The sequence below is a fragment of the Peromyscus maniculatus genome, chromosome 8, assembly GCF_049852395.1.
Source record: "Peromyscus maniculatus bairdii isolate BWxNUB_F1_BW_parent chromosome 8, HU_Pman_BW_mat_3.1, whole genome shotgun sequence".
In the NCBI taxonomy this organism is placed as follows: Eukaryota; Metazoa; Chordata; class Mammalia; order Rodentia; family Cricetidae; genus Peromyscus; species Peromyscus maniculatus.
The window spans coordinates 51508996-51535025 of record NC_134859.1 but is presented as its reverse complement, the minus strand read 5'-3'; the positions used below and the strand labels follow the sequence as shown (position 1 = coordinate 51535025).

Below are 26030 nucleotides of genomic sequence, written 5' to 3'. Positions count from 1 at the left end.
TGATACTCCAAGAGCCCATTTTACAGATGAAAGTGGAAAGGGGGCTGTAGTGACAGTCATTTGGGTAGCTAGTTGAAGGGCTAAAAGGTGGAACCCAGGTCTCATCTAGTCCAAAACTTTCTCTACCTCAGTTGACTATGATATCGAGGTAGTTACTGGGAAAGGGGAGAGGAGCTGTGTGTGTGTGTGTGTGTGTGTGTGTGTAAGAGAGGAAACAATCTTTCTCTTTGCATGGGGTTCAAGCCTGCCACTAATTTTCAACTTTGTGGGCATCACGCCAAGTCAGGGACTTCAGTCGGAATCACAATCTCTGTGATGGGTCCAATTGATGGCTAGTATTCTGCCTCCGACATTCAGGGAATGGAAAATCTGTGTGCATGTATACAGGGCAGGGTAGGACTCTGGGTTTATGCTCTGGTTCCTTTGCTGTGTCCTGGAATTGCAGAGCCCCTTGTCTGTCCTGGTGCAGCACATTCAGAAAGCCTTCAAGTGCAAAGCTGTTGACCATCCTGAGGAGGATCTGTTCCTGGATAAGGTGAGCTGCAGGCACACAGCCTCAAGCCACTCAGCTGGAGGCCTGAAGCACTGAACTGTCCCTTCTAAGCAATCCACCTTTCATTCCCTTTCCAGTCTGCCTGAGTTCTCTTGTGAGCAACAGTGCTTGGGAAAAGCGGGGTATCATCTTTTTTTTTTTTTTTTCTGTGTATAACAGGGTTGAACAAAACCATTTCAGTGGTTATGCATGAAAGGCAATGAAGACTTTCACTGTATCAAGTAGAACAGGAGGAATTTGGGATGAAGGACAGTAAAAATGCAGATGTTACTGATTTAATGGGAAATGGCTGCAATGGCTGGTAAGTCTGGAATTAATCAGGATTCTTCCTGGTTGGAATAGGTTATAAGGAAAGGGTGTGGACAGTGTGATTCCTAGGTGTTCATTATTATGGCAGCTGGTCTAAGTACACCTGCATGATAGACTCCTGGCATTGGCTTATGTCAATGATAAATGATAGTAAAGATAAGGGGGTTCATTTCAGAAGTCAGCTTCAATGGGCTTGGTGGTAGCCCTTGTCCCCTTGAGGAATGGGGAGGCCATGTTGGCACCCACCAGCATAATTACTTGAACTTGGCTGATACTTTCCAGTGGCTTTGGAGTTCAATGTGTGTTTTGAGTGGCTATAGTTCGTGGGCCAGAAGTTTGCTTACAGTTGCTTCTGTAATACATCTGGCTTACATGAATCCCCAGCCCTCACTTCACATATTTGTGTACAAAATATAGTTAGCAGGAAAGGAGAGGGGGAGAAAAAGAGAATATACAGAGCTCCACCCATTTCAGTGGTTCTCAACCTGTGGGCCACAACCCCTACAGGAGTTGCATATCAGATATTCACATGACGATTTGTAACAGCAGCAAAATCACGTTATGAAGTAGCAATGAAAAAATTTTGTAGTTAGGGGTCACCACAACATGAGGGACTGTATTAAAGGGTCGCAGCAGTAGGAAGGTTGAGAACCACTGACCTATGCCTTCCTGACGCAAGATCAAGAACTGAATTCTACCTTGTCCTGTATGTCACCTCTGCTGGAGTCCTTAAACCATGTCACACAGCATGCTTCCACGCCTACATCCACTGGAGGATATAGTGCTGCTGGCATCGACACCCCTGTGTGCTCAGCTCAGCAAGGTCCCTGACTATACAACTTTACCCACCTGGCTGGTTGCCCAGGAGATCCCTCATCTGTCTCTGGACCTTTGCTTTCACCCAGTGAGGAAGAATGGAGTGGCAGAGCAGCAAGCCAGGGGCCAGGCAGAGTGGGTTTCAGGCCACCTGTGACTCATTCTCACATGGAAAATGTGCAGCTGGGACAAGAGGGATGCCCCCCCACCAGGGGTCATTAGACATGGCTGGGCTTACCTGGCAACCTGACAGGCATCCACATGTGACTGGCAGGTAATTGTTGTCTTTGGTGAAATTCCTTCTCAGCTGTGCAAATGGCCCATGTTATTGGGCTGGGGAAAGGAAACCCACAAGCAAAACGATGGGAATTTTACCTGAAGTTTTCGGCATATTTTTGAAGCACTGAATACACACAAATATAGTATGGAGTAAAAGTCAACACACAGGAAGGGTAGGGAGGAATTGGAGGGGAGGAAATGTGGGCAGGGGGGATTTGATCCAAATACATTATATACATGTATGAATATTAAATAAAATAAAAAATAATAGGAAAGTCAACATTCATACAAGTTTACAATAGAACAAGAACATTTTTGGACTTGTCTGTTCGGGGGCTGATCTCTCTCAGCTCCATGCCTGAAGGTTCGTTCTCTCCTGTCACTGAGAAGAGTTTGGGCAAACCAACCCATGGTCCACTCCTGTAAAACTAAGCAAAAAGAGGCTGAGACAGGAGGGTTGTGGGCTTCAAGCCAGCCTGTGCTACATAGTAAGACCCGAAAGATGTGATGGTTGACAAGTGTACCAAGTGAGGGAAGGAAGAAGTGGGTCATCTAGCAGCAAGCAGGAGCGAGCACTGGTCCCCACCACTGGGTCTCTTCCCGAGCTCCACTTTCCCGGGCAAGGCTTCGAAGGAGGAAGTGGGTAACATCTACCTCTAGCAACTTGCGCAGGACTGTGGTGGAGCAGCATGGCCTTGAGATTGCTGTGATGAAGAGGGACTCCGGGGACTAGTTCTGGGCCAGACAACCGCACAGCCTTTCATCCTCAGATGGTTTGAATGAGGGAGACTAAGGAATGACTTTGCAAGAGCTGGAGGTAAGGCCTGTAAGATGGTTGCTTTGGGAAGGGTAAGCGGAGCATCCAGTACAAGCTTCTCTGATGCCAAGCTAATGCTGGCTTTGCTTATGAGTTGGCCCTTGGGTAGTTTCCAGAAGTGGAAGGGAAGATGGGGTGTGTGGAAGGGGTCAAAGTCCTGAGCTAGTGGTAGTGGGGATGGCGGAGAGTGGCAAGAAGAGCTAAGAAGCATTTGGTCTCCTGATTTTTTTCACACCACCCTTCTCCACACAGGCAGCCGAGAGCTGAAATCTCTGGTTTCATTTGTTCTTCACCTACCCCAAGGGATTTATGGGGTTATAATGCATTACTTTAAATGCTTCAAAAACGCTAATGGAAATCCTAATACATCTGTTTTTTTGCTTTTTGCATACCCGGTTATGGATGGACTTGATTAATAAATCATGGGGCAATGAATTAATTATTCCATAATGATTACAGTCTCTTTGGCAGACAACATATTTCAATACAAGAAAGATGGGGATGGGGAAAGAATAAAGGAGGATTTTGATGCGATAATCACTAACTAGGTTGGAAACCGACACAGAACCTGAAGGATGCTTTCCATCCTGGAACATCTTCCAGAAGGGAGGACCACGGAGTATTGAGCTGCCTGGCATTGTGGGTGTAGTGGGATAGGAGTGACAGGGGGCAGAGGAGGTGCTATATCTTTTTGTCCCCATCTCTACAAACTCAGGGAGTAAGAGATAGCTCACCTTCTCCTGCACAGAGGAAACCATACTTTAACAGTCCCTCTTTTTCTTCACCCCCATTCACTTCCATCTCAGTTTCTCTCTTCCATGATTTTCTTGTCTCTATCCCCCACCCATCCCCCACCCATCCTTCTTGGCACCTTCCCCTGAAGCATCTCACCCCTCGATGGCTCTCTCCTTTTCTCTGCCTCTTCCCTTCTTTTTCCGACCAAAGGCCCAGGCATCTCTCCCACCCCACCTAGCTTTCTTCCCCAGTGAGGGAGAATATTTGTTTTTCTTGAACATTGAGATCCCCCCCCTCCAAGGAGACAGTAGGAAGCACTCATCCATTCCTCCTGCTTTCTGGCTGAGAAATCAGTTGTGAGTGATGTGGGGCACTGTGGGATAGCCAGGACATGAGGTTCCCCCTGGCTGAAAGAACTGCCAGGGGCTAGTTCAGCCTGGTTTGGACTCCATGGGATAGAAAACAGGACAAAGTTTATGCTCCTGTGCCCAGGGGAGTGTAGAGGACATGCAGTCATGCACAGGACAGCTCTTGGGCAAATGTTAAATTCCACATCCCAAACCAATCAGGATAGACGTTCTCATTTCCAGGGCCTGGACTCTGGCAGCCCTAAACAAGCCATGTTCACCCGCCTGTACTCAGTGGTCCAAATGAAGACACGTAATAGTGAAAAGCACAAAAGGAGGTATATTCAATGTGTCTTCATAGGGAAGATGAACAAAGAGCTCTAGTAACTCCATCCATCGCTCACCAAGTTTGTTTTTTTCAGGTCATAACATGAGTTTTGGGTTTAAATAGAAGACCAGAGGTGTGTATAACTAACCAATCTCCATTAAGGCATAGTCCCAGCCATTACCATCATATCGGCTCCAGTCTCTTCTGCCAAAAGTCTGTCAAACTATAAATCTCTCTCTAGGAGATGTTTCCCTTTTGGCTCAACCAAGCTTCAGTCCTTTCCTTCTCCCAGCATGAGGTTCCCAGGAAATTCTACTTCCTTGGGGGCCATTGTCTCAATAGTCTGACAGCCAAAGAGAGGGGCCCAAGTGTCTGTAGAATATTGTCACTCCTGCCTGTGCCTTTCTATTCTAGGACTTGAATCAGCCTGACCTGAGTCCACCGGAGGATGTATTAACCACCTATCACTGAACCCTACTTCCAGAGCAGGTCATTCAGCAGGTGTGGGAGAGGAGGAGGTGACCAACCACACTGATTTTTCTAGGACCAAGGGTTCCCAGGACACACAACCTTCAATACAGGAGCCAGGAAAGTTCCTAGGGGGAGAAGGAGGTAGGCACTCAGTGGGATTGGAAACTGCATTTCTAGTAAGACCCCAGGTGAGGCAGCTGCTGCTGGTCCTTGGACTGTACTTTGAGAGGGACCGCTTAAGTGTTCTTAGGTAGCTTCAGAGGCCAAGAGCTGAGGATTGTGGTCCTGGAGCCTTCTTCAGGTGACAGACTCTGGGCAGGGCAAGAGCCGAGCCTCCAGGTACCTACAGCCAGGAAGGTAGGTGTGTCCTCAGGGAAAGACAGCCATCGTGTTGGAGGCTGTCTTTGGAGGCAGGTGGAAGAAGAGAATTGGTGAGAAATATGGGGTCAGGAGTGAGAGGACACCAGAGCCAATGCTGTATGTGGGGGTATGCCCTAGTGGATATAGTCTGGGGCTCCTCACAGTGGAATAGGCCGGTGTCTTGGGAACAAGTAAAGCTGAGTAAAGAAGAAAAATATTTCCTAGGACTGGGCTAGTACTTGTTTGGGAAACAACTAGAAAAGAAAGCGGTAATAATTGGGGTCAGATCAAATGCAGTGCTTAAGCTGTGAACGTGTGAACAGTGCCTTGGCTACATCTACTTATTTCTCTGTTTGCTGACTTAGAGAGTTTGGGGGCAGGTTGGTGTGGGCCACAGTGGACAGCAGGAGTAGGGGCACAGTGGATCCTCTTTATGCCTCCAAGTTACCAACTTCAAATGCTGAAGAAACTTCCAGAGCCTGGGTGCGATGTGACCAGCCCAGCCATTACTACTGGTTGCATAAAAGTGAATATAAATACAAGAGTATAAGGCTGTAAAACCAGAGACAGGTGATGTTTTTCTGTAGGCTTAGCAGCTGCACATGAATATATTGATATTTTAATCATTGTCTGTGGCTCCATGTAATGAAAGTGCCTGCCCTAAAGAACTTTCTCCCAGAGTCTAGGGAAGGCAGTACAACTGGCCGGGGAAACTACTTATCTATGAATAAATCTATGCATACTGTGCTTTTTCAGTCCATCCACTTTATTGTTCTAAGTAAGCTCTCCTGAGCTCTCTGCTCTTCTTTTTGTTCTCCTGCTTCTCTAAGTCTACAGCTTCTTTTCAGTTCTCGTTCTTAGCTCCTCTCTTGCCTGACTATCCTTACATTTCTAACAGGAGACTCCTTGCAATCCTGAGAAAAGTTTCAAAACCCTCAAGGTCATAGTACATTCCTAGAATAGATGATAAGGAGCAGAGTCATTACCATGGTAATGCAAGGTCCCAAGGTCTCAGGAACCAGAGGGAGGGGATGCAGTGCCCAGTGCGACAATCTCTGAGACATAGCTCTTTATCAGCAGACTTGGCAAGCGAGGAATTGGCAGGCTTTTCTTAGGGTGTTTTGTGTTAGTAACCTTGGTAGACACCTGCAACTCTGACCTTGTGCATAACTGTACAGTTTTTAAACTTATGATCTATTTACAAAGGCCTTTAGTCTAGTTCAAACTTGCTCTGAGGTAAAAATGAGCTAAATCTGTGCAGTTTGTAGTAGACTGAGGAGAGATTATTATTTCCTGTGTTTGTCTGAGCAAAAGGAACAAAGCAGGCTTGAAGTGTCTTCAGTCTCCTGGGACAACGGATCTGGCTATGAAGCATATCCTAGTGTATTTCTATATGTCAAAATTATACAGCTAAATGAAAAGCCATCTTTCTGACCACCCACAGATACATGTGCTCATAAGAATGAGATGTAGCCATAAGATTACATTTACATATTACATGAAGATACATGGTAATAGAGAGATATCATAGTGTAATTGCATAAGAAGTTTACAGTAAGAAACAGTCAATTTATTCAAAGGGCAATAACTTCAACACACCTTGTGTGATGGCTTAATCACACCCTTGGTTCTGATAAGTTGACCTTTTGAATACTAGTTGTCTCCTGATGTATACTTCCATGGCCTTTTGTGAACAGCAGCTCTCAATACCCATGGTCCCTCAATCAGCACTTGCCAGCCACTCAGGTCCAGGCCATGGCCTGATGGACTTTAGGTTCTGTGACCCCAGCACTGCCATAGCCACAATATGTAGGTTTAAATTAAGTCTCTATTGTTCTATTTATCAATAAGACTCAGGAGTCAAAGGCTGGGGTAAAAGCCTGCTAGCTCAGAGAGGCAGAGTAGCAATCAGCTGACCTTGCTTTTTGGCCGTAGACACCAACACACTTGAGACAGAGTTCTTCCCTCATTCCAGAACCAAGAGGAAACTCAAACTCTGGTCCCCACCCTTTCCTTCCTGTACATCTTCTCTATCCAAATTGCTGGCTTCTCTATGGCAAATTCTGGACAGCCAGTTGCTGGCTCTGCCCCCTGATTCAAGGTATAACTTTATTGGGCAGTCTCAGGAGTGTCAGAGTGTTATCAAAATATCCCACAACAGACAGGCACCATTTATTCAGTGCTTGTACATTCCCAGGGGGCTTTCTCACAGAGCAAACTTGGGCATCTTAGACCCATAGTCCTATTCTGGCATTCTGGGCTTCTCATCCCAGTGTCTCTGACAGGGGGAGTTTGTCTCTTCCCCTTGTTTTCCTGGCTGGCCTCCATCCTTGCATCCCTACTCTGCCAGGAAAGTTGTGGGAGCCTTGGAACAGACTATCCAACTCATAAACAGATTCAGTTATCTTCTAGTTGGCACTTACCGCTTCCTTTTTTTGCCAGATGTTTACCATGTCTTCTGAACTGATACAACCCAAGTGTACGCTGGATACATACTAGCAGTGTCCTTCTCAGAGAAGAAACATGGATCTTTGATGAGGGAAGAAGCAGGGCAAACTCATAAAACATCTCTTCCCCTAAAGGGTCGTGCTTGTCTTTCTAACTCCATTACCCTCAGGACTGGTCTCTATTTAGGCTCTTTGGCCCTTCATGCAAATAACATTTCTGAACCTGCCTCAGCCGTAATAGAGTCAACGTGCACTCCAGCCATGATAAGCTTCCCGATTCCCACCTACTTAATTTCACTGAGAAGTGAGTTGAACCTCGGGTGCTTTGAGGCAACTGGTTGGGAGTGAACCATCTTTCCCTCTAGTATGTCCGTCTCCCCCAGGCTGTGTGGGTCCTGTCTCTGATAAGCCACAGGCATGTGTTTATGTGAAGACTTGATGATTAGCAGCAGACTTCTTTAAATAGCTTTTTAAATGACGTCTCACAGTCCTAGAATCATCACGAACTTGATGAGACGACCCAAGGTTTTACTTCTCTATACTTTGACAAAGGGAAAGGTTACCGCCTCATGTATCTGCCCACTTAGGGGATCACGAAAGTCTCCAAAGGCCAGTGCCACACCACTTTGGATTCTTGTGATTATGATGTCATTGCCATGATCTTCTGACTGGTGAAGACTACCTGCCACGTCTGTAAGAGGCAGGAGCTACTGAATTCATGGGCATGAAAAAACCCAGCTGCCCTCCCTAGGGATCCTGTAGTGTGAGCAGTGATGAGATGAGCCAAGATGGAGGCCGATGTCAGATCTAACTTGGCTTAACCCCTGGCCCACCCCATCCCACCCTTGTTTCCTCCCCTCTCTTCAAGCCCTGCCCACATGGCGAGCGCCTGTGCATTCGGCATTCTGTCGTCTGTGGTGACACAGAACAGTGTGGAGTCCCACTCATTCTTTGGAACAAAGCACAGCCAGCTTGGTGCCAGAGGTGTGAAGGTGTGTGACTCACTTATAGCATGAGTCTGCCTCACTTCCCCTGGCCTGTGCTGCTTGCTTGCTTGCTTGTTTCTGCCCGAGGCTCTGTATGACTGGGGAGAAGCCAATCAACCATACCTGGAGGGAAGAGAGTACTCACTTGACAGTGTGGAGACCTGGCCTGCAAACCTGGATCTGCCACTTTCAACTGTCTGAGCTTGGGAGAACTGCCTCTCATGTGGGTTTCCCTCTCTCTAAGATGTCTAGGTCCTTGGGGATCTTTGCTCCTTAGTGTGTCACAGGCATGAGCAGCAATGGGAAGCCTCTGAAATCTTATTAGGAAGGCAGAGTCTTAGACCTTCTCTAGACTCACTGAACTTGAAGTTGCATTCAAGAAGATCCCCAAATAGTTAAGGGAGTGTGGCCCCACAGTCCCCATTAGCCTTTGGCCCTGGGACCTAAGGAGTCTCCAAGCTTTCTCCCTGTAGGAGTGCAGCTGTGGACTGAGCTTTGCTCCAGAGGAATTTCCCCCAGTTTCCACATGCCCTGTGTGTGCGTGTTCCTTCTCTGCTGTAGCTCTCAAAGGTAGCAACAAGATACTTGATAAATTCCAGGAGCTCATTCTCTATGAGCCAACATTGCCTTCTATGGTGTTCATCTCAGGGCTAGGGGATGACCCGCTGGAATCTGTTATCACAGATCATTGGACTCTTGCTCTCCAAGGCCATGGTCAGAGGCTCCATCCTGTAAGAGCATGTCTGCTAACTGGGGAGATGATTCAGGAGTCAAGCTAATGCCTTCTCAGCAGATGCAGTGTGAATGCGCCCAACTGTCTTCATCTTGCCATTATCACACTAAGAGCAAGAAGAAGAAGAAGAGTGCAAACGGCCTCCGGGATTCCCTGCAGCGAGGGCTCTGTGTGAGGTGGGAACCTCAGCTCTTTCTGTCTTTCTTTGGTGTGAACATATGCTCCGGGCTGGGTGTGAGCCCAGTTTTTCCCTGTGAGTGCAGATGAGGCTGTTGCTTAATGAGAGCCAGAGATTGTATTTGGTATCAAAGACACAGAGACTGGTCCCATTTCTGGAATTAAATAACAACAGCAGCAGCAGTAACAACAACAACAACAACAACAACCAAACAAAATACCCAGCTGTCCTGGCCTCAGAAGACAAGTTACTAGGACTCCAGCACAGTGACTTCCTACGGACTTTGATTACTTGCCACATTCTTTACTGTGATAATGGCAGGACCTTACAGAAGAAAGAAGAGGTGGTCCTTCCTGGGTGTGAAGTCAACTCCCCCCCACACAAATTTCCAACTGGGATGATTGATAAGGCTAGGGATGAAAGAGGTCAAGGAAGGTTCTGGATAGGAGGACAATCTTTCTTTGAACTGGGATGTTCTTTCATCATGTCTTTTCAGGTTTCTGAGTCCAGACTTACACTGAGAAGCCAAGCTGCTAGTTGAGCCCAGTGATGCCAGAAGAGTCCCTGGGGCGGGGCTAAGCCCTGTGCTCTGTGTGTTCCCTTCAGTGGGCATTGGACTCACAGTAAACTCCTGGGGTAAATAAACGAGAAGACAGTGCTCTGAAGCCAAGGGTACGAGAATGATCTGTCATCATGCGGACTCAGAATCACATCATGTCACATAACAACATAGCCATTTCTTTATTTAGGCAACTGCCCTATACCATAAAAGCTATGAGACAGCTTAAAGGAAACATGTACATTTAGGGCATGATATAAATACAAAGTGCAAAATCAGACCATGGGAAATATAAATTAGTGGAGCAGGTCAGCCTGGGTTACCAAACAGAGCACACCTCTCCTATCAGCCCAGGAATGGTGGTCTCCAGTAGATACTGGAGTCAGGCTGTATTGGACGACATGTAATTTAGGCTAGAAATGCAGTCTTCTCCTTGAAGTCACAAACAACACACAGACAGCAGAGGCCTAGAGTGCTTGTCAAAATAAAAAAAAATGCCTGAAGGTTTCGGTCTACCTGAAGCTCAGTGTGAGCAGCCCCGTGGCCTGGCTCTGTACCTAGGCCTGTGTGAAGAGTGCCAGCATGTTCGTCTGTGAGGGGAGTCCCCTTGCGTGCACTTTAGCTGTGCATTTCCATCTCCATGTTGGAATCTGCTTGTGTGTCCCCTGAGTGACAGGATGAAGAGGAGCCAGAGGCTCAGAGTCTAGTGAACGTCAGAGGGACATGGCAGCAGCACTTCATAATGCATGTTCATGAGAGACCCCTGTTGGGTGTCTGTGCTTGATTCCAATGGGCAGTTCTTTGGAAGAACTTTGGCCAGAGGCTTCCTTGGTATCGAAGCCTGTAGTAGAGTGGTCCCTTTAAAAGCCTCGCTGGTGGAACTTCCTGACTTCTCGGTCCCTCACAAACTTCCGGAATGGTGGCAGCTGTCTCAGCGGTTTGGTGCAGGGTGCTTGGGCTCCCGATAGAGCCCTGGTAGTGGTCACAGTCGTTTGTGGCTGTCCCTGTGGGTGATGTGAAAGCTTCATCATTGCAGCGTCTGGGTCCCTCCCGGATGCACTCAGGGATGTGCTGCAGAGAGAGCCCGTCTTGATTTGGTTCTTCTGCGTTAGACAGACCTGGGCTGAACAAAAGTAGACAAACATGGGTCAGACAAGACTCCATGGCCAGACTTGGGTCTGAGTCCCAGGACCTGAGTTCCTTAACACTCACTATTTTTTCTTGAACTACTTGAAATAAATCTGAGACTCGGATTTCTTCCACCTATCAAATGGAGATTTGAGTCCTTTGTTCTGCCTTGGAAGCAATGAAAATAATTGATTCAGCTGCTTCCACACAAGGTGCTTGTCAAATATTAACTCCTTCAAGGCAAGACTAATGCCTTGTCCTGGGGGTTTGGTCTACTCCCTCCTCCATTCCCAGGTGTCCATCTTTGTTTAACACTCTCAAACCCCTTTCCTGGCCTCCCTTCACCATCTCATTCAGTTTCCTGTTTCACCCCCACCCCCCGCCCCCATAAAGGAATCCTATGCCATCAGGCCATTGTCCTGCTTCCTTAATTCCATCACCAAACACCTTGAAGAACACTCTGCACCCAGGCCTTGTGCATCTCAACAGCCACTCCACAAGCTGCACTCATCTGATCTTTCCCAGCTGTTTACAGATAAAGGCTCATTGCTGAGACTCATCACCTTTCTTGAGGCTTCAACATTCTCAATGGCTCTGAAACATACCATGGCCAGCACCTCATGCTGGCTGTCATGCATTCTTTTGTCCTCTTTGTCACCTTCGTCATGATGCTCCCTTATTATTGCTGGGAACTTCCACTGGGGTCCCCCCAACTGTATCCCTCATCCCATCCTCTAAGTGCAAGCATGGCCCACAGCTCTGACCTTGCCTCCCATGGGAAGCATCGGTGGCTTAGCCAGAGGCTTTGGCATTTGGCTTTGCATAAAGGTCCAGGTAGTCAATAGTTCGAACTTTTTAGTCTTTCTGGTCTCTGTTTGAACTATTCAGACCTTCTGCTACTCCCTAAAGCAGCCAGGGGTAATAACAGAAGTCAGAAGAACTAGGTGAGAGCCAATAAGAGGCAGGCCAGATTTGGCCAGAGGCCGAATTTGCCAATGCTCAGTCATGTAGAAAGAAGATGAACTAATGCAGATGCACAGGGTTTCATAGTTCAGCTCCATCACTTACTGGCTCTATCGCATCGCTCAAGTGGGTCAATCACTATGTTCTCTGTGATCTTTATCAGTGAAAGGGGACCAGTGATGACAATGAGGAGGAAGAGGAGTCGTCCCATGATACTTTTCTCAAAGCATGGTAAAATGAAATAACTGCAGCACCTTGGGGCCTGGCCTGGAGTCTTAGTGTCCCTCTCCATGCCTCCTTTCTCCCCCAGTCTCTGTAGTCTCCCCCTTGTCCTCCCCCCAGCCCCTTCTCCCTCTACAATCTCATCAACAGTCATATCTTCAACTCTGCCCTCAGCTCCATGTCTGATCTCTTTTCTGAGTTAAGTGATATGAACTCTCAACCCCAGCTGGGTAGTTTTGCTCATACACCCCATTTGCATTTCAAATTCTCCATGCTTGAGAGGAAAAAAAGCATCATTTTAATCAAATATGGCTTCCCCTGACCTCTCTTGTTCTAGGAATGGTGATTCTTTCTGAGCCTTTGCCATAGCCTCCCCCCACAGGAGAGCAGGGCAGGCCCCTTCTGTTAGGATGTCTCCATGCTCCCCCAACTCCCATCTTCTAGCCATCATTTCCCTCCAAATTTTTCTTCCTTAGCACTTGCACTTTCTGAGTATTCTCCCCATCTCAGAGCTTGTACCTTCCAACTCAGTTCATCCACGCTGCTAAGCTGCTCTTACCGAAGAATCGTGGGATACAGCCATTCTCCAGTCTGTAATGTCCACATCCCCATCCACATCTAGTACCAAAAGCCTCACTAAGTGTTAAGAGTCCCAGATGGACTGCATGGAAGACTCCTAAGTCCAATACATCTATTTAACTTACCCCGAGCTCTCTAAATTCTTTAGTCTCTGGGCTAACCTTGCCTATGCCATCTCTAGATGCAAGTTCTTTTCTGTTTCTCAGATCCAGGCCAGACATCTGAATCCCCCTGTAGCCAAATACAATGACCCTTGCTTCCAGCCAGAGGCTCTGCATTCACTCCAGCTTTCAGAGCCTATGCAAGACTGGGCTTATCTCCTGGACTGCACTTTCCTGTGTACTTCCTCAAAGCCGTGGGCACTTGCAATATCTGTCTCCTCAGATTAGAAATCCATGGGGAGACTTGAGAGATGCTTGGCTGTTCACAAAGCCCCAGTACCATATCTGTTCCGGGCATGGGCTTGCTGAACAATTGTGGGTGCCCTTTTACCCAGCTAACCTTTGAGCAGGCACAGAAGTAGCGTGGGCAGAGGAGAGAGGCTACCTGTTCGAAAAAGTAAATGCAGAGGAACAAGTTTCACTTTCCAGGGCTCGGGGCCATGAGCTTTGTATACATTTGGCCTTGATAGCAGAGTAGTGCGTGTGCTTAATTCTGTGGGTGATAGTTTCGTGGTGGGTGTGTGCAAGTGTGAGAGAAGCCATGGGATGGCGTGTGATTAGGTTGAGGTGTCTATGAGGGAGTTATACTAGTATGCACACTGAACATCTGTGTACAATGAGGAAGGGGTGTACCTCCGTGTGTGTAGTATACATGTGTCAATATGGTGAAGGAGGCAATCTGTGGGCATGTATGTTTGATGCATTGTTAAATTGTAGGATATGTGTTGGAAGACAATATAGAGGCCAGGGAGTGTGTGTGTGTGTGTGTGTGTGTGTGTGTGTGTGTGTGTGTGTGTATTTGGGTGTGTGTGTGTGTGTGTGTGTGTGTGTGTGTGTGTGTATTTGGGGGTGGGAGTTATCTTAGATCCTATTTGCAAATAGACAAGAGTCTTCACCTGACTTTTCCTGGGGACTTATCTTTATGGGATGTGCCCAAGAAGTTTAAAAAAAAAAAAGAGAGGGGGGGGGAGCAAACAGCCTGGAAACACAGTGGCCAAGAGATAAAATCACAGCAAGAAGGTCTCGCTTTGTACACAGTTGGTCTATAAAAACCAGCCAGTCATTTTGAAACTTTCTGGGCAGCCTTTGAGACTTAGCACCAACTGCCCTCTTGCCTCTGGAGAACTTGGACACTGCAGGCTAAGGGCTGGCAGAGCAGCCAGGGCACAGCTCCGTCCTGCAGCAGTCCAGGAATGTGATCTCCTCAGCCCTGGGGCAGGGCAGAGCAGGTCCTATCATCCTCATCTCCAACAGTCTCCAAAGGATGTGGAAGATGATATGGCATCAGTCTCTGACTCAGGAGTCTGTTTCTCTTTCCCTGACCTCACTCCAATAGCTGAGAACTGGCTAAACCAGTTACAATTGCCATAAGTCATAAATATAGTTAGTGATTATACTAAGGCCAAAGGTTGCAGAATGCAAGAGAATTGACAGCAATTATCTTGGAGAGACAGTGCTGGGCACTAGAGGAAATGTTCAGGGAAAATACTACTTATATGCAAATTCAGTGGTAAAACTACTGAAAACCTAGATGAGTAGACTGTGTGTGGACTGGGACTCTGGCTTCTTGTCCTCTGACTCCACCTTATACTTTCCTCCTCCTCTAGAGATCTTTGGCTTGCACTGCTTGATCAAAGATTCATTGCAAAGGAAAGGACAATGACTTGTCCAAGGTCACAGAAGAGCTTGTAGCCCCACAGTGAGTGAGCAGCTTCTGGGCAGTGACGCTACGCTCTTACTCTGGACCACTCCATTGCAGGGATGGAGAGAAAGATTGATGGTGACTTGGTGACTCTAAAGCCCTCCCACACACAGAGGTTGAAGACTGGAAAAGTAAAAGTGCTGTTGGAATGACTCGTGCTCCATGGAGAAGACACTGGGTAGCCCCCACATCTGAAAATCCTGAGTAAAAAATCTATCGGCATCCACTCCCATTGCCACCCCAAACCAAACCAAACTAGACGAAACAAAACGCCCTCTTAATACCATGCACTGCCTTAAGAATTGATGGTGCCGGGGATGTTGCTCAGTGGTAGAACACTTGCCTAACATGCATGAGGTCCTGGTTCCTGCCCCAGCACCACATAGGTAGAATTGGTCAATCTTTCAGGAATGTCTATCTGAAAGGAAGGTTCCTCCACCATCCACCATCCTGTGCCACCTATCAGCATGTTGACAGAGGCTCCATTGAGTGCCCTTTGCCTTGCTTAACCACTATCAGCAACATCCTTCGAGGTCGAGGTCATTACTAATTATTCTATCTCCTATCTCCACTTTACAGACTTGGAGACCGATGTGGAGAAGGGAGGTAACTTTCCTAGGTCACACAGATAGAAAGGAACAAAACAGGATTTGAGGCAGATGGTGTAGGACTTCGATCCTGTCCTGGCTATTGAACTAAATTTTTAAAAATAAATTTGAGGAGCTGGAGAGATAGCTTGGTGTTTAAGAGCACTAAGTGCTCTTCCAGAGAACCTGGGTTCCCAGCACCCTCAATGCAGCTAACAACTATCTGTAACTCCAAGATCTAACACCCTCACACACACATGTGGGCAAAACACCAATGCACACAAAATAAAATAAATAATTATTAAAAATTGAAACTACATTATATGTGTACACGTGCATTGTGCGAGAGCATGTGTGTGCGTGTGTGTGTTAGCATGTATGAAAGCATGCTTCAGTGCAGATGCAGAGGTCAGAGGACCACTTACAAGGGTCAGTATTCTCCTTCTTCCATGTGGGTCTCTGGGGTTGAACTCAGGTCATCAGACTTAGCAGCAGGTGTCTTTCCCTACTGAGACATCTGAACCAGCCTGGGATTATTGAGCTTCTGATGGATGCAGGACAAGGAGCCTAATGCTGCATATGTCAAAACTCTGATACCAATTCTTATCACCTTGTGGGCTGTGGCTAGGGTGACCTTTTGGAGTCAAATTCAGCAGAATCAAGACAAATCCATGCTTATAAAAAAATCCATTGATACCTTATTTTGACTAAAGGAACACCCAACATGCTTAAGAAGGCCCTTGGAGTCTGTGCCAGACTAGGACTTTGCCTGCTGCAAGCCCCCACCTCCTCAGTCCTTACTCCTCACCCTTCTTTCTTCTTGCATCTTTTAGAACTGTGCCCAATCCATTCCCTCTCCTGGAAGACTTTCTAATCCAACTCCCCTTTCTTGGGTGCTCAGCCTGCCACCACCTCTGGGAAGCCTGTGACTCCACCTTCCAGGTTGGTTTCCCTCTTGGATGCTCCCTTCCTTCCTAGTCCTCAGCTCACTTTGTTACGGCACTGTTAGTATGACTGTGCGGCTAATGTCTGTGTCTCTCTCCTGGCAGGGAACTCCCTGACCTGGTCCTTATGGCATCTCTGGTTCCTTACCCTAGTGCCTGACTCATTCCCATGGTACAGCAGGCAAATTGGAGGCTTCCTTGCTTCGGAGGAGCCCCATGATCTAAAGTACGAAATGATTCTTAGCATGGCCAACTCTGTGGGACAACCACAAATTCCAAGTTTGGATTCCAGGTGAGCTTACTCACCCAGGCTACATGTTTAACAACAACATTTATCATTCATGTGAACCCAATCATTTGCAAAAAGCCATTCCTGCCTTACCACTTCTGGCCTATTCAGTGAGAGCAGAGAACAGTATCCTCATTTCTAAGGTTAAAAATGCAGAGGCTCAGCATGTGATGCACTCTATTCAAGGTCACCCAGCTAAGGGGCATGGAAGCCTGGTGTGGGTCCTGTGGATCCCTGGTGTCTCATTTCTCTCCTCATCTACCTTGTACTCAACACACTACTCTATTCCCACAGCTCTGGGGCCAACTGTAGTCTCCAATAAAAGATAGAATCCTTATTCCCTTCCTCCATCTCAGCAATAACCTTTGCTCCCTTATCTCCTAATCGAAAGGGAGTGTCAAGCTGCACCCACCCGCAGGTCCCAACCCACCTGGGGAGGAAGGGATGAGATCAAACTGACCAGTGCTCCCGTTTCAGCTCCCTGGGAAGAGTTGCCATCTCACTCTGGGTTGTGAGATCAAGCCCAGTGTTCTTTCAGCTTCACCCCTGCGTCAAAATCTTACAGATAATTCTTATGTTCCATGCAGTCAACTGAGCCACTTGCCTGGCTGTGACACATGACTCAGCCGATGAAAACTCAAAGCCAGTGTCTAGACTTCAGGGCCTCTGAGGCTGGTCTAGGCACATGTGTTGGCTGTATTATTAGTCTTTGTGAGGAGCCGGGCAGGGACACTTCTGAGGGAAAGCAGGCTCTGTCAGCTGCAGGAAGGAAGCAAGAGAGAAAGACCATTCTGGATGGTTCTGCTCTGCTTGCTCCCACACAGCCCAGCTCACACCCCTCCAGGCATGCAAGGCCATTAGCAGCTACTGGGGAACTTTCCATACTTTCCTCATGCTAGAACCCCCTCCCCCCATCCCTCTGTACAGTGGAGGTCGAGATGGGTTCTTTTCTCCCATGTTCTATACTGGTAATTCTCGTGTGTGTGTGTGTGTGTGTGTGTGTGTGTGTGTGTGTGTGTGTGTGTGTGTGTGTGTGTGTGTTTCTGAAGTGGAATCATTGTGGCCTACTACAGGAAGAAGGAACTTAGAGAAAATGGTCCCTAAAGAGAAAGCATCCATTCTACATTCTCCTAGCTCGTCCACCACAGCACTACCCTGAGCCTAGACTTACAGAATCCTCATCTGAGGATCAGTCATCCACCCACCTGCCCATGCAGTCCTGGTCTGTCCCCGCCTGTCTAAGCCTCCCTCACTACCTTGCTAGGCAGGTCTTGTGCACACTCACCTGGTCCCAGTGGGGCATTCAGTGGGGGGAGGGGGGCTTCATGTCCAGGTGGCCCCAAGTTCACAGCTGCATATACCACCTGCATCTCTCCTGTCCATGGCCACACTAAAAGTCCAGCGTCTCAAGAGGCACCTCGATATTGATGGAATACCAGGCAAGCCAGAACAGTAGGCTCAGGGCCAGGATCAGAGCCCCTGTGTAGACCAAGAAGTCCCAGTAGTTTAGTGTGGCAAAGATCCCCAGCAACAAAAGGATCAGGCCCACAGCGTCGGTCAAAAGAGCCACAATGAGGAAAAATACACAGCGCCCTAGATGGCATCTTGTACAAGGTCTGCCCAGGAGCATTGCCCAGGAGCAGCGGGAGGAGCCCAGCTGCGCTCCTGGGGGTGATTTGCATGGGAGGTGGCAGTCCTCTGCTGTCTCTCCCTCTGGGTGTGAGCAAATGCATGAGCTTGTGCGTCTTGGAACAAGAAGGAAGTACACGTGGGTCCACCTTTATGAGCCTGGCAGCCAGTGGGGCAGGATATTTCTTAACTGTTTCATGGTTCAGGAATGATCCCAACCCAAACAATATGACATCACTGTTCATTGGACTGGGCATTGCTGGGATCAGCAAGGCAATGTGGCTGAGAAGTGTGGCTCAGGTGGATTTGCAGTCAGAGGTCCTGTGGCCCTGGAAGAGGACGCCTTCCTTGTTCTCTGACGTGACAGCTGGACAGCCAGCCTGAAGGCCCTGAATACCCAAGAATGGTGTCCACACCTATTGTGGTAGGGCAGGACTTGCCTCCTCCCATGCTTTCTGCCTTGCTTTTCCTGGTCAGAAAAGGAGGGATTTAAAAATTAATTACATTTGTTCTTTGTTCATATGTAGGTTTTGTTTTATTTTTGGTTTTTTTGAGACAGGGTTTCTCTGTGTAGTCTTGACTGTCCTAGAACTCACTCTGTAGACCAGGCTGGCCTAGAACTCAACAGAGATCTGTCTGCCTCTGCCTCCTGAGTGCTGGGATTGAAGGTGTGTGTTATCACTGCCTGGCTTGTATGTGTTTATAATGAATTCTAAATTCTCAATCCCCTACCTTTGTTATCTCTCTTACGCCTGCTACCCCTTCCCTATATGGACAAGAGTCTGTTGAGACCTGTAGAGTTTGAAATGGTACTGTAAGAGTTGCTTATATACCAGTTCAATACCAGCCAGTGCTGTGTTTGCCTTGCGGATTCTCTACTCTATTTCTAAAGGATGTAAGTTCCCTCAGATGATGGGCAGGAAAGATAAAAGCAGATGGGGAGGTAGGGAGACAGGGAAAGGATAGGGTGAGAAGGCTCTCTGGCTTCTGTCTGCATTGTACTCAGTATGAGCCACATCCACTTCCCAGGCATGAACCCAGAGGTCTTTGCACAAGCTAGTGACTGTTTTCTACAACAACTAGTGTTTTGCTTGCTTCATCTCTCATGGTGGATGATGCCAGTCTGCCCATACAGATACTATGATCATCCCCCAGGATGTATGGATGAGACAGGTAAGTTTTATCATGGTGGCCACTTACAAGATGGATAGACTGAACATCACATGAGGAAAACGCATAGCGTGGTCCCCTCAGCAGAGCCACAAAGGCGAGCATCTTCCTGTCCCCACTCAGGATGAAGCCTCGGATGAGGTATCAACCCTTTCTCAACTTTAGCTTCTCCAGACAGATGAAGTAAATGATTTCTATTCCCTGTCTTCCCCAAAGAATGAGAATAAACAGGAGATCCCCATTCAGTTCACTTAGTTTCCAATGTATAAAATAAGCTTTGAACGGAGAGAAACTTGCAGAAAACAAGTTGTGGAAGGAGAGGGGCAGCATGACACAAGCCAGAGGTTTCAGGATCTAAAACACCTTAAGATTTGACCGAGCTATGTATCCAAGTTGAAGCACCTCAAAGACAGAGTGTCTGCATATGCCTTTCGACAAGTATTGCATCCCTTCTGTCGTATCCTCAGGGACTGTTCACCCATGTGGAATCTCCTTGCTGGGGAAGCCAAGGCTCTTCCAATTTGTTACCCAGCTTTGACCCTGAGCTTCTTGAAAAGATTGGTAAGATTGGTGAATCCTCGGCTGTGGCTGTGGCTGTGGCTGTGCATGGCATGGCTGACTCCTGGCCAGTCTAGCAGTCTATAGCTTGCCATGTATCTTTCTGAGTCTGTGTGTGTGTGTGTGTGGTGTGTGTGTGTGTGTGTGTGTGTGTGTGTGTGTGTGTGTGTGTGTGTGTGTTTGCCTGGTTTAGGTCAGGTGAATAATTCTAATGCTAACATTTCTACATGCTGGGGAATCCTTTGGTCTTGGTCAACCAGGATGGTTGGTCAATGAACTGTTATCTAGCATGCTGTGTCACAGGGACCTGGTAACAGAAAGCTGCTCCACGATGCCCTGCTTCTGGCCATCTTTGCTCAATGCTCACCCCTACAGTTGCCCTTCAGTATCCATGGTGATGAGTTCTAGAACCCTGGAAGATGCCAAAATCTGGGGAAAGCTCAAGTCCCTTGTACAAATAGGCTCAGTGTTTTTATGTCATCTACGTACATTCTCCCTATACTTCAGTGGTTCTCAGCCTTCCTAATGCTGTGACCCTTTAATACAGTTCCTCGTGTTGTGGTGACCCCCAACCATAAAATTATTCCATTGCTACTTCATAACTGTAATTTTGCTGCTGTTATGAATCATAATGTAAATATCTGTGTTTTCTGATGGTCTTAGGTGACTTCTGTGGAAGGATCATTTGACCTCTCCCCTCAAAAGGGGTCGTGACCCGCAGGTTGAGAACCACTGCTTTAAACCATCTCTAGATTACTTCTAACACCCAATATAATGTCTATGCCATGAAATGTTTGTTATATTGCATTATTTAGGGGATGATGACAAGAATAAAAGTCTGGTGGCGAGAGTTCCAGGATAGTTGGGGCTACACAGAGACAGGCTATGTAAAAAAAAATATTTTGAGGTTAATTGAATCTATATATGTGGAATTCTCAGTTACAGAGAGCTTGGCTATGCCATTTTCTGTTTCTCTCTCTCTCTCTCTCTCTCTCTCTCTCTCTCTCTCTCTCTCTCTCTCCATTACACACACACACACACACACACACACACACACACACACTTCATTTCTAGTTGAAAACTCTGACATAAAAGAAGACCTGAAGCCGATGACCGCTTGGGAACCCAGGCATCAGTAGCATCAATTCATTGGTAATCAGCATGCAGGTTCAGACCCCTCTCTTTCCTTCCTCCCAGGAGTAGGCTGCATTGTCTTCCTGCAGCTTGTCATTCTCCCCTTATGAACATGGCCACATTGCACATGGCTAACTGTAGGCTCCATTGGACTGGCCAGGCCACAGGTAGTCCCTCCACTCTGCCTAGGTGTCTTCTTTGTTCCTGTCCCCTGATGTAGCCTCTCCTGTGTATTCAGTCAGTGTAGGTATTTGCACAGTTGGGAGAGACTGATGGGATGCTTGATGAAAAAGTGGATGAATGAAAGCAAGGGAGAAGGATGGGTTGGGAAGAGGAGACAGAAGTCAAGAGCAGATAGAGTGATGTGAAATAGTGGAAAATGCCTGGGGTCCCCACTGTGGATCTGGGACAACTCATTAGCAAGAAACACTCACCTGACCCAACCAAGTGCAGCTGGTTACACCCTATGTGAGCAAAGGCACTACCTCTCTGCCCGCCTGAGATGCAGGGGGATTTGCTCACTCACCAGCACCAAGAGTTGGCAGGGTGGCTCCTCTCATGGCTCCAAGGAGAGGCTGTACCCTCCTCTCATGGCTTCTGTGGGTCGGGAGCCTCTCTGTTGTTCCTGGGAGGAGGCATTGTTGTCCCTGTGCACACGTCTCTGTGGATTAGGGGCCACTCAAGTGGAGTTTAATCTCATATTTATTAATTGTGTCTCCATTTCCAAATATGGTCATATTCTGAGGTCCTGGGCTTTAGGACTTCAGTGTATGAAGCTGGTAGACATGGTTCAATTCACATCCTAGAAAACCAGCCAGAAGATCTGTTTGGATAGCCTCTGATATCCAGCTGTGGTACAGGAAGAACATACAAGCCTCCAATCCCATTCCCCAGAGACACAGGTAATTATAAAATGTCAGCACCCCATCAAAGATGATCTACCATATCACCAGGCACCAGGGAGAATGAGCCAGCCCCAAGGATGCTGAGAGTCAATTTGTTGTCTTGGCTTCACTAAAAGAAAGGCTAAGAAGGCTGGTCTCACCTTGCCTGGGTTCAGGCTGGCCACTCTCTCCATCACCAGGCCAAAGAGCTCATAGTCCATGGATAGATAACCCCAAATGACCCCCATATATGTACAACCTTGAGATAAAGCACATTTTCCCAGGTGTAGTGGGGCACACCTGTAATCCCAGCTCTCTGGAGGCTTAGGCAGGAGGATCGTAGTTCAAGTTCAGTCTGGGCTAAAAAATGAGATGCTGCCTCAGGAAATTAAAGACCACAGTATTCTTAAAATTAAAACTAAATTTTAAGCATATTATTACTAAAATATTATTGACCCCTTGCTGAGTGTAGAGGATCCAATACAGATTTTGTAGCACAGTTAATACACGTTAGCTAACATTTAAGCAGTGCATGAATTGATCATCTCAAATGATTCATAAATACAATGGGATACACTCAAAACCAGGAAAATGGTTAGGGTAGGGAGCTGTTACACTGTATGGCAGGTTTGTTTTCTGCACCATAAGCTGAGTGTATATGGCAAGCACAGCTAGTTCCTAGCCCCTAGCCTGTCCTCCAGGCTCGGTCATCTGAAGTCCCTCTGTCTCCGGTTTCTTAGCTTTCTCAAGGCTTTAGTCACCCCTGTGGTTCAGAAGCTCTTGCCTCAGAGCCCTGCCTCCTCTCAGTAATGGAGACCTTGTCCTTTGACAAAGCCACCATCACCTGACATCACCCTGTGATGTCACAGGATGACTGCCTCTCCGTGACCTTAGATCCTAATAGGCATTTGAGTCTGAGGCGGGGATGGGCCAGCCATGTGCTCAGCTGATCCTGCGTCACAGTTCCCAGACCTGACTCTGTGAATGACCAAGTCCCTCCCAGTCACCTCCTGGGTGGGGCTGGCCCTGCTGTCCTGTCCATCAAGGCCTCCCTGCCCTGTCACAGTGCAGGACTGTGCAGGTGCCTGAGGGTGCCTTTACCAGCTGTGTGAGCATGAGCAAGGCACTGGCCCTTTCTTTCTCTCAGTTTTCTCCTCTTAATCCCTCTTTCACAAGGTTATTGAAAAGATTAAGTAAGTCTGTAGTTGTGAACTCGGGAGCACACTCTGTAAACCTTGTCACTTATATCTTCACGTCTTTCAGTCTTGATGCTTCCAGGAGAAAGAAGCTGTCTTTAGACCTTTCTCATCACCCTCCCAACCCTCTGCCCTGCTTCCATCAACAAGCTATCCTTAACCCTTTCACACCCACCTCCTTGCCCCATCTTCGCTAATTCCATCAAGACACACCAAGCCCTCTTTCCGTCTCTGGGGAAAACACAAATCCCAGGTTCATAACATCCCCTTCCTGGACCCCTTCACGCCCTTCCGTTTTCCTTCCCTTACCAACATGGCTCTCTGTGGCCAGCTTCCTCATCCCTTGACTTTCCTCATTCTCATAACCTGGGGCTCACCAAGCCCCAGTTACACATGTGCCCAAACAGCACTAATATATCTGTTTGTTAATGCTGTATATTTTGCCTTTTCATTAACCTACTTCTAAATATTTCAATCAATGTTACTGAAAGACTCATATTACCTAAAAAGAGAGCATTTAAGTGTACACACACACACACACACACACACACACACACACACACACACACAAAACTTATAATTAAGTGAGACTGGGATCTTCAAGCTTTTTTTGTACTAGATCAGACAGTAATGGGTTTTGTGGGTCAGCCATGCTACACACTATAGTCACTATTACAATCATTCAAATCTGACATTGTGGCCATACATGATATAAAAGAAAATGGGTGTGTCTGTATTCCAATAAAGCTTTATTTACAAACAAGACAGTGGGCTGTGTTGACTCTTAAACTAGACATTGCTGGTAACTGAAGCTGATGAGCCTGAGTCCTGTTCTCTCAAATAAAGGCCCAACACACACAGATTTGAAAAGGTGTCTAAACCTGTTAGGACCAATCAGACACTGTCCTGAAAGTTATATGAAAAAAATGGAATAAAACTGAAGTGCTGATGCCTTTCCGTGTGAGCCTGCGCACTAGCACATGGCTCAGGGGACAGCGTCAGATCAATGATCTGAGATCCATCTTCATTTACTTCTCCTTTCCCCCAGGCTGAGACCAAGGGTCAGTATTTTCAGAAAAAAATATTTATTCAACCTGAGTGGCTGCCAGTCTTCAAAGCCCATCCTTTTTCCTCTGTTAGGCTACTGTGGAACTTGAAAGATTCTAGAGGCTGCCTGGGCCCCAAGAACCCATGCCCAGGGCCTCCTGCTCCTCTACAACCTCTCCAGTCCTGGCTTTCCCCTCTCACACCCCATCGGCTGATCTAAAGCTTTAAAAGAATCCCCCTTCCCTTTACCACTTCCCCATGTAGCAGATCTTAATTGCAGGAACCAGGGTTGTGCTTTAAGGTACAGCGGGCATCATCCGTCCATGTTCAGATGGAGCAGTTTCTGTTCTCCCCCCCCCCCCCCCCCCCCCCCCGCAGCAGCCCTGCTTCTGTCCAGAGCTGGGGGCGGTGATGAGGTCCACCTAGGGTCACTCAGCAGGCAAGTTAACAGTCACAGCGAGATGCTCCAGATAGCTGCTGTGCCTTCAATTCGAGCACCGCTCTTCCCTTGTTCTGTCCTCGGCTCATGCGAACTCAGAGGACCAACTTGCTTTCTTTCTTAATTCTCATTGTAATCAAAAATACCTTAGATTAAATTAAATTAGAATTGTATTTTAATTGTGGTAAAATGGAACCCCCCCCCTCAAATTCATCATTGGAACCATTTTCAGGTGTGTGGGTCACATGGATATATGTAAGCATCACCACCATCCATCTCTAGAACTTCCCGTCTTCCCCAGTGGAAACCCTGTGTTCATTAAACACTCAACTCCTCATTCTCCCTCTCCCCAGCTCCCGGAAGCCTCCATTTCACTTCCAATCACTATGAATTTAACAACTCTAGACAGAAATGAAATCATACAATACTGATCCTTCTGATTGGCTAACTTTACTTTGCACACCATCCCCGAGTTTCCTTCCTGTCATAGGGTATATCAGATATGCCTTTCTTTTAGGGGTGAACAGTATTCTTTTGTATCTTGAATCTTGTTCAGCCACTGGTCTGTTGATTGACATTTGGGTTTCATCCACCTTTGTCTATTTATGAATAATGATGCTATAAACATGGGCACATGAGTATGTTTTTGTGTTCCTCCCCTGTCCTTTTGGATATACATCCTGAAATGGAATTGCAGGATCTTGTCATGGCCTGTTCTTGACTTTTGGGGAATCTCATTGTGTCTCCCACAGACTGGCTGCACACTTACCTATTCCTACCAGTGGCGGAGGAGGGGGTGGGATCACCGAGACTTGTGTCCTTCCATTTTATTTTTTACAGTAGCTGACTTACTGAGAAAGGTGGATTGCTATGTAATTCAGTGGTTAACTTTACAGCAGCACCTGCCACATTTATGGAAGCAATTTGTTTGATTTTCTGCTGCCCTCACTGCATGGTCCAACTTGTCAGTCAGGGGGCAGCTCTGCTTCTCCCTAGCAATGTAGAGCTTGGCTTTTCGGAAGATTTGTCTCCTAACTCCTGGGATACTCCCAGCTTATTGGAGAACCTGAGGCTGACCTCCCTCACCAACCCTGTAACTCTAATCAGTTCCACTCTGTGTCTTCCCTCTCTTATTACATCCCCCCCCCCATTTTGGAGGGCACAGCTTTCACTATTCCCCTCAAATCAGACTACTTCCACATAGCACCTTCTCTCATAGAGACTCAGGGCTCCCTCATGTGTGTATAGTTTTTATGGACCCTTTGATGGCACCTGCTCTGAATTCATTGCTGGGCACATAAATCCTAAGCTTCCTGCCAGGATATCTGCTGAGTTTGGGGCTAACCCATTTTTCTGTCATCATTTTATAGTTCCCCCTTGGCTGTATCAGAATTGGTCATGTGTAGAGCCTGTAAGCAGGGTTGAAGGGTTAAGCCAGCACAGGGTTTGGCTGTATTCGACCTCTTCCTCCTCCCAACTA

General features: G+C 47.2%; 1 protein-coding gene and 1 long non-coding RNA gene across 3 annotated transcripts; one reads left to right on the top strand and one right to left on the bottom strand.

The window, feature by feature from the left end:
- The first annotated feature begins 635 nt into the window (after positions 1 to 635).
- LOC143266884 (uncharacterized) lies at positions 636 to 10024 on the top strand. The gene is made up of 3 exons (XR_013041691.1): positions 636 to 854; positions 4599 to 4796; positions 7458 to 10024. It is a non-coding gene; the product is annotated as an uncharacterized LOC143266884 (long non-coding RNA).
- A 52-nt stretch (positions 10025 to 10076) lies between these two features.
- Tmem238l (transmembrane protein 238 like) lies at positions 10077 to 18609 on the bottom strand. Of its 2 annotated transcripts, XM_076542627.1 has the most exons (3): positions 17779 to 18609; positions 16954 to 17252; positions 10077 to 11041 (listed from the first exon to the last, which is right to left on the bottom strand). In XM_076542627.1, the coding sequence occupies exon 1, from the start codon at positions 18121 to 18123 to the stop codon at positions 17884 to 17886; it is 240 nt and encodes a 79-aa protein (XP_076398742.1). In that variant the 5' UTR covers positions 18124 to 18609; the 3' UTR covers positions 10077 to 11041; positions 16954 to 17252; positions 17779 to 17883. The 2 variants fall into 2 exon arrangements, with proteins under 2 accessions (XP_076398742.1, XP_076398741.1); XM_076542626.1 differs by lacking the exon at positions 16954 to 17252 and having other exon boundaries at positions 17779 to 18605.
- Positions 18610 to 26030: the final 7421 nt, after the last annotated feature.

Coding starts and splice junctions, on each gene's coding strand:
- Tmem238l (XM_076542627.1), bottom strand. CDS start 18,123: ATGCTCCTGGGCAGACCTTGTACAAGATGCCATCTAGGGCGCTGTGTA.